Consider the following 17,551-nt stretch of genomic DNA (forward strand, 5'->3'; position numbering starts at 1 on the left):
ATTAAACTCTTAATTAATTACTTATTTTATTATTTTTACCAGTCTAAAAATATTTTTTAATTTAATAAAAAAATTTAATTTTAATACACTGATAGTATAAAATATATTATAGAATTATTTAATTATATCTATTCTTTTAAATGATCTATTGTTATATTATTAGATATATGTATAAATTTTTTTTTCGAATTAAAAATATATATTTTTTTGGTGACTTTCACTGTACTATTAAAATTAAATTAAAAAAAAAATGCAGCAAAACATTGATGATTAAAATATTTAAAAAAAAAAATATTGAGAGACGAAGATATTGATGATGATTCTGGCTCTGGAGGAAATGCAAGTGAAACAGAGAAGTGAAGGAAAGAAGGAAAAAAGAGAAGAGAAGGGAAGAGAAGAGAAGAAGGTGTAACTGCAAAATGAGCGCATGCCCTCTCTATGGTTCCATAATCAAGCCACCATCACCATCAACAACCCTATCCCTTCTTCTTCGTAATCCTCCATTATCATGCAACTTCCCCACTCTCATTCTCAGGAACCGAAATTCCATCTTTGCCCTTCACTCATACGACGCCGTTTCTACTCAAAACGCCATTCGCTTTGACGTAGAAGATTCCACCGCCACTGATTCAGCTGAGGTAGTAGTGGAACCTGCTGAAGCACCTCCATCAGGTTCATGTTTGGATTCCTTATTATTCGTTATTCTATTTAGTCTAAGCTGTTAACATAAAAAAGAAGCCAATTTTTTTTCTTCCCAAACATGCCGTAGACAGTGTTGTTGCTGATGCGAAACCTCAAGAGAAGTTAACCAAGCTTCGGAAGAAGAAAGTACTATTTCAAGAAGACGATGACACCATCGATAACCGCTTCAAGCTCCGCAATGGACGAGAGGTTAGTAATTTGAGTGCACAGAACTAATTATCAGCAACAGGAAAAAAATGGAATTAATTGATTTTTATTTGTTTATAAATTGTTAATTATTGTCATGAAACCACTTGTGTAAATTGGTAATTTGAAGTGTGAATATCGCTTTTTGTTTGTTAAAATTCTTTCTTTTGGAACAACAAATATCGAATTCTAGACTTTTTTTTTTTTTCGTCATGGAATGAAATTCCTTAGTATCTAACAATTATTATTTGAAGGTATTTGAAGAGAAAGCTTATTTGGTAGGGGTAGAAAGGAAGGGAGATAATGAGGATGTGTTTGGGATAGAAGAATCTCTGAGGGAATTGGAACAGCTAGCTGACACTGCTGGCTTAATGGTTGTTGGCTCTACCTACCAGAAGTAAGTTCTAAGTTCTAACTGCTTTGTAATTTATTTGTTTTTCTTGGTTTGGTTTGCCTTCAATTTGAAACATAGCATAGTTCAACACAAAGGTCGACTTCCCAATGCATTGAAGGTGAGAGTTATGTTTATGTTGCTTGAGAGGAGGGAAATCTTGGTCACTGAATTATTTATGGATAGTGAAGATTACAGAAGTTATTTAAAAAGCTGTATGGTAACTTAAAATAGTTGAATAACTTTTATGTGTTATTATATTAATATTTATTATTCAGTGGTCAAGATTCAAGATTTACTTATTTTGTTCTCACCAATGACCAGCCTTACAACTTGATATGCTCGATCTGATTTTGTATCGAATTCTATTCTTTGTGCTTACACTGCGAAAATTCTTTGGGAATAGAGTGCAGGCATTGTAGTTATCTTCTGCGTGCATGACAAACTAGTAACTGAGTCTCTTTGATTCCATTTGTTTTCAACTACCTGAAGGCCACTTCTTATTTATGACAGGAGCTGTATTTAGTTTATTCTTTTCTTCGTCGCGAATTCTTCTGTTGATGTTAATAGATAGGCATTCAGTCTATGTCTCTTACTATTTCTTTTCCCCTTCATCATGCTGTCAATAATTAATCAACGGATTTCCTTACTGTGTTGTATGATTACTGTTTCCAGGATAAGCAATCCTCTCTCTCTCTTTGAAAATGGTTGATTGCTGAATACATATATGTCCTTATACTGTTTCTTTTGAGATAAAGTATTGTTAGTTGACTCAATTTTTGAGTTGCTGTGAAATTTGTACAGGCTTACTTCTCCAAACCCAAGGACATACATTGGCTCCGGAAAGGTTTCTGAAATTAAGAGTGCAATCCATGCCTTGGACGTTGAAACTGTAATTTTTGATGATGAGCTATCACCTGGGTAAGGGCCTCTTTATATATATATGATGATTGATTTGAAACATATTGAATTTTATAGTCATGTTGCCGCAAAAGCAATGCCACTTTGGATCTCACACGACATTAATGTCCCTTGTTAATTCTAGGCAATTGCGCAACCTGGAAAAGGTTTTTGGTGGGGACGTGAGAGTTTGTGATCGAACTGCTCTCATCCTTGATATATTTAATCAGCGAGCAGCAACACATGAAGCATCCTTACAGGCAATTTTATATATATATATATATATATATATATATATATATATATATATATATATATATAAATAAATGGAAAATTTTTTTCTCTTCTATTTTGTGTTTCGTTGCCAGAGCCAGCTTTGGCAAGTAGGAGAACCTAAATCCCATTTCTAAAATCATATGGTCATTCTAGGTTTCATTAGCACAAATGGAATACCAACTACCTCGTCTAACAAAAATGTGGACACATCTTGAGCGTCAATCAGGAGGAAAGGTGAAGGGAATGGGAGAAAAACAAATAGAAGTGGACAAGCGTATTTTGCGAAACCAAGTAAGCATCCTTTTACAACCACGCCAAAGTTAAAATCAGCTATATTTCATTCAATTAATGTGCTGTGTGCTTATGTCATTCTATCTGTGAAGTTATGTAGGCACATTGTATATCCGATTAGTAATCTTCTGTTACATAGATTATGCATTTCTTCACTGTTATTTCTGCTTTCTCTCTGGAATCTCAGTTTTTGAGTAATATTCTGATGCCTTTGCTTTGACAGATTGGTGCACTTAAGAAAGAGCTAGAATCTGTTAGGAAACACCGACAGCAGTACCGTAACAGGCGTTTCTCAGTACCTGTGCCGGTGGTAGCCTTGGTTAGTTCCGTAAAAGTATATTGAAGCCATTTTTTTTGCTTTTGCTGATATTGTCTTTGTAGTCTATACATCATGGTAATGTATATTACATAAGTTATCATTCTTTGTATATTCTTTGTGTTGACACTTTTTTATTTGACATTGTAGGTTGGGTACACAAATGCTGGAAAGAGTACCCTTTTAAATCAATTAACTGGGGCAGATGTTTTTGCTGAGGATAAATTATTTGCAACTTTAGATCCAACTACAAGGAGGGTCCAGGTCAGTCAAAGTATACTTGGAGAGCATTCATTTTCTTTTAATTTACAAATGATCCATTCTTGTTACATTCTTGTTTGCTTTCAACTATTATGCATATATTAAAATGAGATTCCACTCCAAAAACACAAAAAAAGAACTAATAAAAATAGGTTATTCTTTATCTAAGAGAATAGCCATGTTCCATGGTTAAATTATGCAATGGCTGTACAGCCAAAAAAAAATTATGTTTCCAACTTAATATACAATATAATTTAAGTTTTTACAATTCAGATCATTGTTAATTTAACATGCCATGCTTTCTTTGTCTGCTGTCAACCAGCTGAAGAATGGAAAGGAGTTTCTCCTAACAGACACTGTTGGTTTTATTCAGAAATTGCCAACTCAACTGGTATGAGAGTTAACCCTCTTAAAAATATTGTTTCTCTGTTATATGACCAAAATGTTGATGCTTATTTGGTGTTTTACTTGTAACATTATCAACTGTGAAATTCACTTGTTACTGACTTCTCCTTTCTGACTTCTGTAGGTTGCTGCCTTCAGAGCTACGCTGGAGGAGATATCAGAGTCGTCACTTCTGGTGCATGTAGTTGATATCAGGTGAGAGGAACTTCATTATTGGTAAAACTGCTGAGAGGGAACTTTATTATCAGAGAATGGAAAAATAATAGAGATACTGGTGTTGACCTCTACATTATTATCTCAGTAATTACGTTTTGTTTAGTGCAGTCATCCCCTGGCAGAGCAACAAATAAATGCTGTTGACAAAGTTCTGTCAGAACTAGATGTATCATCTATTCCAAGATTGATGATTTGGAACAAGGTATTGGAGAATAGTTTGTTAGTTTGTGTGAAAATAAGTTTTGTTTTTCTTTTTATTTTTGGATCAAATTCTTTTTTCGAGATGAAGAGAAGAAATATAGAAAAAGATAGGACAAGATATCCTCTAATACGAAACGAACAAAAGAAAAGAAAAAAACTATCAATGAAGTAGAGCTTCTTTAATCACCCTGTTGGTTAAGAGGACCAAGACGAATTTTGTTCCTTTCATTAATGAGCTTTACCAAGCGCCCTAAGTTTCTGTTACAGCATGAACTAGAAGTTGAAAATTTGTGTATATCTGAATTCTTTTGTCAGGTTGATAAGGCTAGTGATCCCCAGAAAATCAGGTTAGAAGCTGAAAATAGAGATGATGTTGTATGCATATCTGCATTAACGGGTGATGGCCTACCAGAATTCTGTAACGCAGTTCAAGAAAAATTGAAGGTACAGAACTTGAAAGTCATTTTGAATATAATCTACATATGCACTGTGTTATATCTTGCTTTCAATTTGTTAGAACATTTGCAATTTGCTCATTAAAACTTTTCTTCTTACAGGACTCCATGGTGTGGGTTGAAGCTTTGGTACCTTTTGAAAATGGAGACCTTCTCAGCACCATACACCAAGTTGGAATGGTTGAGAAAACTGTAAGTAAATATTTCCATTCTCATTTACCAAAAGCCACATTTTGATCAGTGCCTTGAATATTCTTGCCTTTTAAACTATTATAGGTTATATTTTATTGAGTTTAATTTCTATGTATTGTTAAGAGTTTTACACTAACTTATAATCAAGTGTTGCCACATAAGCAAAGGTAATTTACTTCCACAACCAGTATCTGAAAAAGAAACGACATTTGCCTACATGGTAGTACTTGATTACATGTTAGTGTAAAACTTTTCGACACTGACAATACATAAAAGTTAAACTCAATTTGCCTATGTAGCAACACTGTACTGGATATCAGTGTAAAATGCATTGCAATCAAGCTCTATTTTGTTTATCATGTCATGATTTTCTTCCTACCTTACAGTTTCACTTTGAATTCACATTTAGGAATACACAGAGCAAGGGACATATATCAAGGCACATGTGCCCCTTCGTTTTGCAAGATTGCTGACACCCATGAGGCAAATGTGTGTATCCCAATCTTAACTTCTTAAATGTATATAATTTGGTAGTTTATAAAGTTATAAATATCTTTTGTATCATACATGTCACTTTAAAGATGTACATATTTATGTAATTCTTGTAATCATACTCCCTTGCCCTTTAAAAATGGAGATACATATATGACTAAGGAACTATGGGAATGCAAGTTTTGCAAAATGTGATTGCAACTACATTTGTCATACATGATTCCATTCCTTTCTTTGTTTTCAAACATTAAGATGGCATATTCTGCAAAATTCCTGAGACTCATCAGCAATACCAATAGCACATTAGCAGAGATGTGGTGTGCTTTATATATATAAAAAAACTTGGTGATGTTTCAAAGGTACTCAGAGTAATGCTACCAACATTTGAAATTTGATTACATTTTATTGTGAAATATATGAATTTTGATTCAATAAATGTATAATTAGGTTGCTTATGTATCATGATTTTAGTGATCAAATATTGTATTAATATGCATAAGAATTTCTTTCTAGCTGTTGACTGGTGTATGCCCAAGTCATGAAATCAAAATTGCTGACTCTAAAGTATGAACTGCCTTTACCAATTCTTTGAAACATTTCACCTTAAGCAATTCACAGTGCAATATGGTTCAATATTGAAGTTCACCAATGTTCATTTGTGTAACATGAATGGAAACTGAAAGTATTGAGCAGTGTCAGGCCCTCAGGGCACTTGTTCTATTTTTCGAACCAAAGTCCTCTCTTTTTTTCCTTGCATCCCATAAAGAAACCAAAGAAAGAAAGAAATACAGCTATTCAAATATGTTATCTTCTTTTGATAATAAATTATGACAAAGTCAAATTTCAATTGTTCTACACGTAAGAAATATCTTCTGAGATAATTTACATGAATCAGCAAGGCAAGAGAATGTGATTATTCAGTATGAATAATAATACTCAAAAAAGAATAAATTTGTCTGATAAAAGATAAATTTGTCACTTTTAAAACTTTTTTGATATCATTTTTATCCCTTATAATTTTTTTGAAGGATGAGATTGGTGTTTATTGTAAATAAATAAAAGGCATCTAATGCAACAAGATGCCTAACTTTAGAGAATAAGTGTAACCCTTTATTTGGTCCCAAATCAAAGTGGCATTTCCAATGTGATCGTAACCAAATAATTGGATTTTTTATTTTAATAAATAAAATAATTATACTAATTACTAAATAAATAATTTAAAAAATATTTAGCGAAATAAATATCCTTCTCTTATTTATATATGTATATATAAATAATTAAATATAATTTTTAAAAATAATAAAAAATATTAATAATTTAAATTGGACCAAATTCTTAAAAATGAAACGTTTCAAATAATAAATAGTGTATTTTAAATAATAAAAAAGATGGATTGTCCATTTAAAATAATCACGTTAACACGTTAAACTGTCCACTATTAACACGGTTATTTTTTTTTAACTACCCATTTATCGTGGCCGCTAATACCCAAATAATACATTAACCCTTCATTCATCTTTGAAAATTGCATTCCATTCTCAACCACTTCCTCCATTTTCGTATCCCTACTTCTATTCTACTGTAAATTCTGCTCAACTACTTTCAAATTGTTTTTAAAATAAGAATAATAAAACAAAATATTTTTATATTATTAAAATATATAAAAAAAAAGGACACAAACAATAATACAAATATTAATTTTAATTATTTTAAATTAATTTTGTACGAAAAATATTATTGGAAAAGATATAAAAATATAAAAAAGTTTTTATAAATAAAGTAAATCTATGTATGTTTAATTTATAAATTATTATCATTAGAATTTTAAAATTATTTCTAACAATATACTAAGAATATTAGTTAAAGTTTTAAGTGAATGGAATAAGCAATAGTATTAATAGTATGTAATTTAACGGTACACTTATATATGCTTTTATTTATTTCAATGGTAAGAAAAAAGTAAATTTGTTAAGGTGCTTATTTTAAATAGACAGTCATCTTTTCTATTATTTAAAATACACTGTTTATCTTTTTTATTATTTAAAATCTTCCATTTTTTCTATTATTTGAAATGTTCTATTTTTAAGAGTTTAGTCCAATTTAAATTATTAATATTTTTTTATTATTTTCAAAAATTATATTTAATTATTTATATATACATATATCTCGTTTATAGTGTAAACGAGATATGTGTATTTTTTTCAATTTCATATATCTCGTTTACAGTGTAAACAAAATAAGAGAGGAATATTTATTTCAATAAATATTTTTTTAATTATTTATTTCAATAATTATTATAATTATTTTATTTATTAAAATAAAAATCCCCAAATAATTTGAGTAAAATTTTTGAATTTATCCTTAAATTGATCTTTTGATTTTTATATTAACGATTAAACTAGTCTTTTAATAGTCACAAAAAAAACCTAGTCTTTTAATTTTTAAATTTCGCAACTTGTCTAATTATATTTCAAAGAGCAGAGTTAATATTCTACTTAAATTATTTTATAGCGTTATGAAGGATAAAAATATCATAAAAAGATTCGGTTCATGAAAATAATAATTTTAATCAATGAAATTGAATTCAATTCCATCATTCTATGAGTTTTGCTAAGCAACTTTAGTACAATACGTTATTATTTTGATAAAAAAAATTTAATAATTTTTTTTATTTTTAAATATTTGACAAATTTTTAATAGTAAAAACAAAAATATTAAAAAAAATAAATTTTTTTTTAAAAAACTGTAATTTATTTTTTTTAAAACATTTTTTTTAAAAAAAATATTTTTTATATAATAAATAAATAAAAAAATATTTTTATATTATTATACTCAAATATAATTAATAAATAAAATAATTTTTTTTATATAAAATATTTAAATATAAAATTATTTTATTTTTATAAAATATTTAAAAAAAGATAACTAACAAAAATTCTTTTTTAGAAACTTATTTAAAGAAGCCCAACAAATATTAGTAATATACTTTTCTTCGTTTTGGCGGGTAAACCTGATATGAACCTTCTCCTCCATAAGTCGGTCGAAAAACAGTAGAAAGGGCTGCGTGCCGTCACCTTGGTCGCGAGGTCCAGTTGATCAGTTGAAGCAAAATGGCGTCGTCCTTCAAGTCTCTCTCTCCGATTCCAACGTACTGAGCCCCAGTTCCCCCCTAATATTTTAATATCGAAGCTCACTTTCGTATTTTCCCCTTAATTGCTCTGAACTTCACAATTAGGGATTTTTTTAATTCATAATTGAGCTTGGAGCTGCTCCTTATCGAAATCCAACTTGCATCATGGAGGTTAGTATCATATTCATGGCCCTATTCCTTTTGCTCTTTTAGGAGAAATATTTAGTTCGTCGAATAAATGACTATTAATACCCATGAAAGATGAAAATGCTGATTCACATTAGATGGAAACTAAATTTGTACCCACATAAGATGTCTTCTATGTGACAAAAGTACCTTATGTGGCACTCCAACCCTCCAAAGACAGGGTACTTTTGTCACACGGAAGGCATCTTGCGTGGGTATAAGTTTAGTTTTCGTATGGATATATATGTCAGTGTTTTCATCTTTTATGATTTATTCTTAGTTTGTCATGACGTTGTCCTAGTGCCTAGTATATTTTTTTGTGAAACTGACCCTTGAGTGTATATTTGTTTTATGAAGGACAATTTTGAAAGTAAGGAGCCTTATTTTGAGAGGGATTCACGTAGTAGGTATGGCCATGAATACAACAGAAAGAGGGAGCATTATTCTGAGAGGGATTCACGTAGTAGATATGACCATGAACGCGGTAGAAGTAAGGAGTCTTATTCAGAAAGGGATTCCCCTAGTAGGTATGACCATGAATATGGTAGAAAGCGAAGCAGATATGAGGGTTCCAAGAGAACACCTGGTATGTTATTGTTATTATTCTGCTTCTTGTAATTTCCCGTATTAATCCGATTACTGGAGCCAGATATGCAGTAAATTAATCCAAATTTGAAATGCTAGAAAACTTTCTGCTTTTCGAACAGAAATTTAAGAAAATATCATTTCCAGAGTATAATATATTAATATGCAAGTTATCCCCAACACATTTGTAAAATCTGGCTCTTAGTATTATCATCATTATCATCATCATTATTATTTAAGAGTTACCAGTGTTTTATTTGCAGGCAGGCCTGACTGGGATGATGGGCAATGGGAATGGGAAGATACTCCTCGAAGGGACAGTGTCTCTAGTTCTAGACATCATCAACCTTCACCATCCCCTATGTTTCTTGGTGCCTCACCTGATGCACGATTGGTTTCTCCATGGTTAGGAGGCAAGTATGAGATTACTGAAAGCATGCACGCAGAGATGGAATATGATGCTGACCGGGCATGGTAATTATGCTAATTAAACTTCATTTTGAGAAGTATCCATTTTGACGTTGTGTTAAATCCTTGTATTTGACATGTGTGGAGTTAAGTTCTTGGAAAATAATTTGGTTCCTTTTCTATGCTTGTCTTCTATAATACGTGCTCGGTCAAATTTAGGTTAAAATTTTAGTTCTTTGAAGAGATCCAAAATTTGAGATTTTGACACATCATACAAGTTTGACCTTGTGATAGGGTTGAAGTTATAGATGACCTTTTAAGCCTTAACATATATTGTGTAATTTTCAAAATTTCACTTTTTGATGTATAATACATCAATCTGATTAAGATTATCTTTGTGTAGGTATGATAGAGAGGAAGGTAGCACAATGTTCGATGGAGGAGATAACTCATCCCTTTTTCTTGGAGATGAGGCTACCTTTCAAAAAAAAGAGGCTGAGCTTGCCAAAAGACTGGTAAATAACTAAACATTAAGAATTCTAATTATATGTAAACTAATATTTGCTGCAAACCGTTATACACACAGAGCTTCTTGTTACTTGCAAATTTTTCTTGGATAAATTAAAGATAGTTCCTTGTCATAAGTAGAACTGATACATATTAAAACCGAAATGTCACATATGAAGATGTTCTATACACCGTGTTATATATCTTATATATGCAGCATGGATTGTGCATTGTTTTTAGCAACTTGCGTTTAGTTATCTTGTTAAAGTAATCAGGAGTTGTTAACAAATAACAGACTAGAAGAGATGGGACCAAGATGTCCCTTGCTCAGAGCAAGAAATTGTCTCAGCTCACAGCTGATAAGGCTCAATGGGAGGACAGACAACTGCTGAGATCAGGAGCCGTTAGAGGTACAGAGGTTCAGACTGAGTTTGATGATGAGGAAGAACGCAAAGTTATTCTTCTGGTGCATGGTAAATCTTCATCTGGCTAATTGATGTTTTATGCAGTTTGTATGGCATTCACCTCTTTATACTGATTATTTTTTACCAACATTCGCAGATACAAAACCTCCATTCCTTGATGGCAGAGTTGTTTTTACTAAGCAGGCAGAGCCAATTATGCCAATAAAAGATCCAACATCTGACATGGCTATAATTTCTCGTAAAGGATCTACTCTGGTCAGAGAAATACGTGAGAAACAGAGTTCAAATAAGTCTCGCCAACGTTTTTGGGAGCTTGCAGGCTCAAAACTTGGCGATATCTTAGGTGTTGAAAAGACAGCAGAACAGGTATTCTTCTGGAACAGTTGTGATCTTTGCTTTCTCTTACTGGTGTATAAAGACTTACCCTTTTTAAAATCCTTTCAAATGCAGATTGATGCAGACACTGCTACAGTGGGTGAACAGGGTGAAATAGATTTTAAGGAAGAAGCTAAGTTCTCACAGCATTTGAAAAAGGAAGAGGCTGTGAGTGATTTTGCCAAGTCAAAGAGTATTGCAGAGCAAAGGCAATATCTGCCCATTTTTTCAGTGCGAGATGACCTATTACAGGTTGGTTTTTTCTTTATTGTATGTGTATCTCATAATCAGCTAAGAGAAAAAGTGGGAGATTAATATAAAAAATTGAATGTGGTACCCACAAAAATGTTTTGCCCTCTTACTTGTGAAGAAAGTGAGAAGCAAATAGAGCCAGTGGTTCATATATGTTGCAATAATTTGTTGATATACACTTGTGTAGGTAATTCGAGAAAATCAGATTGTGGTAGTGGTTGGAGAAACAGGCTCAGGAAAGACAACCCAATTGACACAGGTGCATTGTCCTTTTCTTTTCTTTTCAATTATTTATTACATGATCATGTTTGTCCAATCAAGACAGAAATTTGACATTTGAGTTTTCTGAACAGTATCTGCATGAGGATGGCTACACTATAAAAGGTATAGTAGGTTGCACCCAACCCAGGCGTGTGGCAGCTATGAGTGTGGCCAAGAGAGTCAGTGAGGAGATGGAGACAGAGCTGGGTGAGAAGGTTGGCTATGCTATACGGTTTGAGGATGTGACTGGGCCAAATACCATTATAAAGGTAAACACTTATTTTATAACACTGTAACTATAGTGCTATTGAGTGTGGTTTCTTTTCATTGTATTTATCCTTTGAGCATATACAAGTCTAACATATACATTAGTTATGTGGACACATTATTAACTTTTGTTGGTATGTACTCTAAACTTAAATGGTTGAATTTTACAGTACATGACAGATGGGGTTCTTCTACGAGAAACACTCAAAGACTCTGATCTAGACAAGTATCGGTATGAAAATATTGAGAAAATTCACCCTCAACAATGACATTTATGGTGTTTCTGCAAAAAAAATAAAAATAACATTAGTATCTGAAACTATTGCAGGGTTATTGTCATGGATGAAGCCCATGAAAGATCATTAAACACGGATGTTCTTTTTGGAATATTGAAGAAAGTTGTAGCTCGGCGTCGTGATTTTAAGTTGATTGTCACATCAGCAACTCTGAATGCACAGAAATTTTCACATTTCTTCGGAAGGTGAGTTTCAGCTCTTCAGTCTTGTCTAATATCTCATTTTTCACATTTTGGTTGGTTCACGATCTAATTAGGGCATTCTTGCAGTGTGCCAATTTATCATATTCCTGGGAGAACATTTCCTGTGACTACATTATGGAGTAAAACTCCAGTTGAAGATTATGTTGAAGGTGCAGTGCAGCAGGCCATGAGGATTCACATTACTAGTCCTCCAGGTGACATTCTTATCTTCATGACTGGCCAAGATGAGATTGAGGCAGCTTGCTACGCCCTTGCAGAAAGAATGGAGCAGATGGTCTCTTCTTCAAAGAAAGCATTCCCTAAACTCTTGATTCTACCCATATACTCTCAGCTTCCTGCTGATTTGCAGGCTAAGATATTCCAGAGAGCCGAAGATGGAGCCCGAAAATGCATCGTTGCCACTAACATCGCTGAGACATCATTGACTGTGGATGGTATCTTCTATGTCATAGACACAGGTTATGGTAAAATGAAGGTGTATAACCCAAGGATGGGAATGGACGCTCTCCAAGTCTTCCCCGTCAGCCGTGCTGCTGCTGATCAGCGTGCTGGTCGAGCTGGTAGAACTGGGCCTGGTACATGTTGTCGACTGTACACAGAGAGTGCTTACCTAAATGAAATGTTGCCCAGCCCTGTCCCTGAGATTCAAAGGACTAACCTCGGCAATGTGGTCTTGTTGCTGAAATCTCTTAAAGTTGATAATTTACTTGATTTTGATTTCATGGACCCACCTCCGCAAGATAATATTCTCAATTCTATGTACCAGTTGTGGGTATTGGGTGCCCTTAACAATGTGGGTGCCTTAACAGATCTTGGCTGGAAAATGGTTGAGTTTCCACTGGACCCTCCACTTGCCAAGATGCTTTTGATGGGTGAACAGCTAGGGTGCCTTGAGGAGGTTCTGACGATTGTTTCCATGCTTTCAGTACCGTCAGTTTTCTTTAGACCCAAGGACCGAGCAGAGGAGAGTGATGCTGCACGCGAAAGATTTTTTGTGCCAGAATCTGATCACTTAACCCTGTACAATGTCTATCAGCAATGGAAACAGCATGATTACAGAGGTGACTGGTGTAATGATCATTTTTTGCATGTTAAAGGTCTGAGAAAGGCCAGAGAGGTGAGATCCCAGCTGCTTGATATTCTCAAGACACTGAAGATCTCTCTAACCACCTGTTGGCCTGATACAGACATAGTCAGAAAAGCAATTTGCTCAGCATACTTCCACAATGCAGCAAGATTAAAGGGTGTTGGAGAGTATGTCAACTGCCGGACTGGGATGCCGTGTCATCTACACCCCAGTAGCGCACTCTATGGCATGGGTGCAACTCCGGAGTATGTGGTTTATCACGAGTTGATCCTAACCACGAAGGAGTATATGCAATGTGCTACAGCCGTGGAGCCCCAGTGGTTGGCTGAGCTTGGACCCATGTTTTTCTCTGTTAAGGAGTCTGATACATCATTGCTGGAGCATAAGAAGAAACAGAAACAAGAGAAGACGGCCATGGAGGAGGAGATGGAGAATTTAAAGAAGATGCAAGCAGAGGTTGAGAGAAAACAGAAGCAGGAGGAGAAAGAAAAGTTGGCTAAGCAGCAACAGCAAGTCTGCATGCCAGGTTTGAAAAAGGGGTCTTCCACATATTTGAGACCAAAGAAACTTGGTTTGTAAATAAAGTTGTACTCTCAAGTGAAGTATTTAGTTACAGACTCACTAGAGGTAGAAAAATAAGTATAACTAATTAAGGGTTAAAATTTCATTCCCTTTTCTATTCTGTAACATTTCCCCAAAAGTAATACACTGAAGCAGACATTGTTTTCAATCTATAAACTCCCTAACACACACTCTATTATGATGAGATATATTCCTCACTGAAATTCAAGGAAAGTAAATGATATTCAATATGGAATTTATAGTTCAGCAACTATTGGACATATCTATGGGATGAATCCCAACAACACCAACTGATTGAACGATGACTAAAATGTGGGTTTTTTAAAATTCAATCGATTGCTTATACTACCCAATCGATTGAATGCTTCAGAACAATCTGAGATTTCACAATTCAATCGATTGGTTGTGTTACCCAATCGATTGAAGTCATCAAAACAATATGGATTTGCCCAATTCAATCGATTGGTTGTGTTACCCAATCGATTGAAAGTTTTTACAATTTTTTTCTATTTCTATGCATTATAGAAATATTTTAGTTTAAAAAACTCATATTTTTATGATGAAGTAATGTCATTTTCATTTATTATTTCAACAACAATGCCATACAAATTTTATGTCTTGTGTATTATATTTTATTTTATATAATTAATTTACGTAAAAAAATTCTATATTTTTTTATTTGTTTGCATTCTATTTTGTTCTTTTCATTTTTTAAGATTTGACCTCTCTATTGAATTTTGACTAAAAAAAAAAACACTATGCAATATATATCAAAGCATTTTAATAATCTGTTCATATATTGCTAAGACATATATGAAGTATATATATTACAAATTTTTAATCAATTCTTTCTAGATTAACAATGGAAGCCCCCTTTCCAATCCTCCATTAGAGCGATAGGACTTTTAGACTTATCATCTTCAGATTTTACAGTTTTCTCAGAGGCACACGATCCGTTATTTCTTCATTGTAAAGCTCTAATAACATTACTTTCATGTTGTGCTCTGCATTCTAAGCCTCCAATATATCGAACATCTGTTTCACAGTTCCGGAGATGACACCAGCATCACTCGGCAATTCGCCATTCTGCACGATGAAGAGCACAGAAGGGTAATTGGATTTCAATACAAAATATTTGAGCAAACATAAAAGCGAGTTAAAACAAGGAAATACTGAATATGAATTTCTCACAAAGGAGGAACATTTCCAGCAATGAATTCTCTGTCAAAAATAAGAACATTCATTACCAGCCAGCCAATACATGATTTCAAAAAAGGGTAAGCCAAGATGCATTATAACTATCCAAGCATCGAGTCATAAGCCTGCACCACTCTCTCATGATACATAAAGAGATTGATACACGATTCCAATGGTGGGATTGAATAATTGGTGATAGATTATTCACCAATTTATAATGTTAATATTAAAGAAAAGATAAGATCAGATTATCTAATTCAAAATAAAGTCTTTAAAAATTGAAGATAGAATTTTAAAGTTAAGATAGATGAATAATAAGATAATGATTTATAAAAACGATAAGAAAATTGAAAACGGCGTAGTACACAATTCAATCGATTGGGTAACACAACCAATGGATTGAATTGTGAGACCTCAAGTTGCTTTGGAGCATTCAATCGATTGGGTAGTATAAGAAATCGATTGAATTTTAAAAAACCAATATTTTAATCATTGTTCAATCGATTGGGTAATATAACCAATCGATTGATTTTTGCGAAAATCATGCTGCCTTGCAATTTTTAATCGATTGTTTTGTGATAACCTGTAGTTCAATCGATTGAGTTATGAGAAACCTAAAATTCAATCGGTTGATTTTTAAATAAACACGATTTCACGGCCCTTGATGAACGTCACGGATCAAATATAAACTTTTAATCGATTGGAATGGCCAAAAAGTTTATTACGATCAATGGAAGATCTAATTCGTTATTGTTTTTTATTTTGATTGTTAATAAACATAATAGATGAATGATAAAATAATAATTTATAAAATAAAAAATAATTTTTATAATTAAATAAAATATATGGGATTAATTTGTAATTAAAATTAAAAAAGAACTATTTAGCAATTGTTAAAAAAACTTAAAAAATATATTTTGTTATGGAACCATTTAACAGTCTAAATATTCTGAGACCATCGAATTCAGTGCCTAGTTACAGTCACCAAAGGTAGAAAAAGAAGTCTTGTGCCAATTGTAACAAGTTTAACAAGTTTGTACAGATTTACAGAGATTCTATTTTAATCATGTTTTTTTTGACATGTGTCCATCTTTTGTCTTGTAAATGAAAAGTTGGCTCATGGCTTGGCTTTGAAGCCTTGAAATGAAATAAGCCTATTTATTTAAAAATATGTGTATGGTTCACTTACAAATGTATTAAATTTTATACAAGTGTCTCAATAATTGATAGCATTGTTTATTTTATTTTGTTAATCCAAAGAACCAATAACTTTTTTCTCAGTATTTTATAATAATTTTGAGCTCACATTTAAATATACATTTGACACTTTTCTACAGGCATATTAGTAAATTCAAAATTTATAATGTTAGAATAAATAAAATTATGATATAACATAATATTTATTATTGTAAATACTGATTTGGTAAAAATTATTTTAAGTTATAATTTATATTATAGAAAGTATTGGAATACATTAAACTATAGATTTTATATTTATAAATCTAAACGAATATAGTAAAAAAAATTAAAAAATATTAGGTGAATAAATTAATTTTATAATCAAATTCATAGGGGTGAGCACGGATTGGTTTGGTTCGGGTTTATGATAAAATTAGAACCGAACCGATCAAAATATAATTGGTTTGGATTTCTATTTTTTTGTACATATATCCGAACCAAACCAAACCGATTTAGAACGGATTGGATCGGTTTGGGTAATTGGGTACCCGATGACTTTGAAATTCATAAAAAAAAAAAAAACCAAATTTTTATCTTAAAAATTCAACAAGTACAATAAAAAAAACTAAACTCATTAAAATCCAAACATATTAATAGTGAATAATCTTTGTCTATTGAAAAAGTCATATATATATTTTTTATTTTTTATTTAATTAATATATGATCGAATTTGCGGGTTGATTCAGATTTTGCACCCCCTAAAACCGATACCCGAACCAATCACTAATAAAGACTATCGGTTTAGTTCGGATTAAACCCGATTACTCGTTGGTTCCAGAACCAATTTAATTGGTTTGGTTCGAATTCCGACGGATAATTGGGTACCCACTATCCATGCTCACCCCTACAAATTCAACAAGGTTTTTTTTTTTTTACTTTTTCTTATGTGCCTCCTCCTTATTGTTAACTTAAGGTGGTTTATATTGCGTCACAAAACTATTAAACTAATTTGATTAAACTTAATTATCAAACTAACTTGGTGTAATTATGTAACATCACCATATACTTGTTTTCCAAAAAAAAATGTGATACTCACGTTACCATCTATTACAAATATTTTTGTTGAAGATGACCAACGCAATTTTTTTTAAGGTTCTTTAAGAACTAAAATTGAATAAATAGTCAAATTAGTCTCTATAAAAGATTATCCGTTCTTCAAATTGGTCCCTAATTTTTTTTAATCAAATTCGTCCTTTAAAGATTTTAAATTAGTCTTGTTAGTCCTTTCGTCACTTTGTTTGTTGATGGTATCAAAATTTGCTAATGT

The 17,551-nt window shown here is 32.3% G+C and overlaps 2 protein-coding genes across 4 annotated transcripts; both read left to right on the forward strand.

Moving 5' to 3' along the window:
- Positions 1–230: 230 nt before the first annotated feature.
- LOC107645276 (GTP-binding protein, HflX) lies at positions 231–5,474 on the forward strand. Its single transcript, XM_088489548.1, has 14 exons — positions 231–672; positions 770–891; positions 1,143–1,285; positions 2,084–2,200; positions 2,325–2,439; positions 2,609–2,746; positions 2,970–3,065; positions 3,213–3,326; positions 3,646–3,714; positions 3,853–3,923; positions 4,053–4,146; positions 4,461–4,589; positions 4,703–4,792; positions 5,202–5,474. Exons 1-14 carry the CDS (start codon positions 420–422, stop codon positions 5,298–5,300), a joined length of 1,650 nt encoding a protein of 549 aa, XP_088345674.1. The 5' UTR covers positions 231–419; the 3' UTR covers positions 5,301–5,474.
- Positions 5,475–8,365: 2,891 nt separating this feature from the next.
- Positions 8,366–13,996, forward strand: LOC107646216 (pre-mRNA-splicing factor ATP-dependent RNA helicase DEAH7-like). Of its 3 annotated transcripts, XM_021103641.2 has the most exons (12): positions 8,366–8,585; positions 8,958–9,186; positions 9,449–9,659; positions 9,997–10,108; positions 10,396–10,573; positions 10,662–10,891; positions 10,976–11,152; positions 11,340–11,411; positions 11,506–11,682; positions 11,851–11,912; positions 12,009–12,161; positions 12,246–13,996. In XM_021103641.2, exons 1-12 carry the CDS (start codon positions 8,580–8,582, stop codon positions 13,843–13,845), a joined length of 3,207 nt encoding a protein of 1,068 aa, XP_020959300.2. In that variant the 5' UTR covers positions 8,366–8,579; the 3' UTR covers positions 13,846–13,996. The 3 variants fall into 3 exon arrangements, with proteins under 3 accessions (XP_020959300.2, XP_088347573.1, XP_088347574.1); XM_088491447.1 differs by having other exon boundaries at positions 8,463–8,585; positions 10,662–11,152; positions 12,246–13,951; XM_088491448.1 differs by lacking the exon at positions 8,366–8,585 and having other exon boundaries at positions 8,952–9,186; positions 10,662–11,152; positions 12,246–13,951.
- The last annotated feature ends 3,555 nt before the right edge of the window (positions 13,997–17,551 follow it).

This window comes from Arachis ipaensis, chromosome B6, assembly GCF_059453495.1.
Source record: "Arachis ipaensis isolate K30076 ecotype BB chromosome B6, ASM5945349v1, whole genome shotgun sequence".
Classification (NCBI taxonomy): domain Eukaryota; kingdom Viridiplantae; phylum Streptophyta; class Magnoliopsida; order Fabales; family Fabaceae; genus Arachis; species Arachis ipaensis.

Bases quoted from the DNA above. Each gene is read 5' to 3' on its own strand.
- LOC107645276 (XM_088489548.1), top strand. From the start codon at position 420: ATGAGCGCATGCCCTCTCTATGGTTCCATAATCAAGCCACCATCACCA. The intron at 673-769 runs GTTCATGTTTGG...AACATGCCGTAG, and splicing joins TGCTGAAGCACCTCCATCAG to ACAGTGTTGTTGCTGATGCG. The intron at 3,715-3,852 runs GTATGAGAGTTA...TGACTTCTGTAG, and splicing joins AGAAATTGCCAACTCAACTG to GTTGCTGCCTTCAGAGCTAC.
- LOC107646216 (XM_088491447.1), top strand. The intron at 9,187-9,448 runs GTATGTTATTGT...TTTTATTTGCAG, and splicing joins GGGTTCCAAGAGAACACCTG to GCAGGCCTGACTGGGATGAT. The intron at 9,660-9,996 runs GTAATTATGCTA...ATCTTTGTGTAG, and splicing joins TATGATGCTGACCGGGCATG to GTATGATAGAGAGGAAGGTA.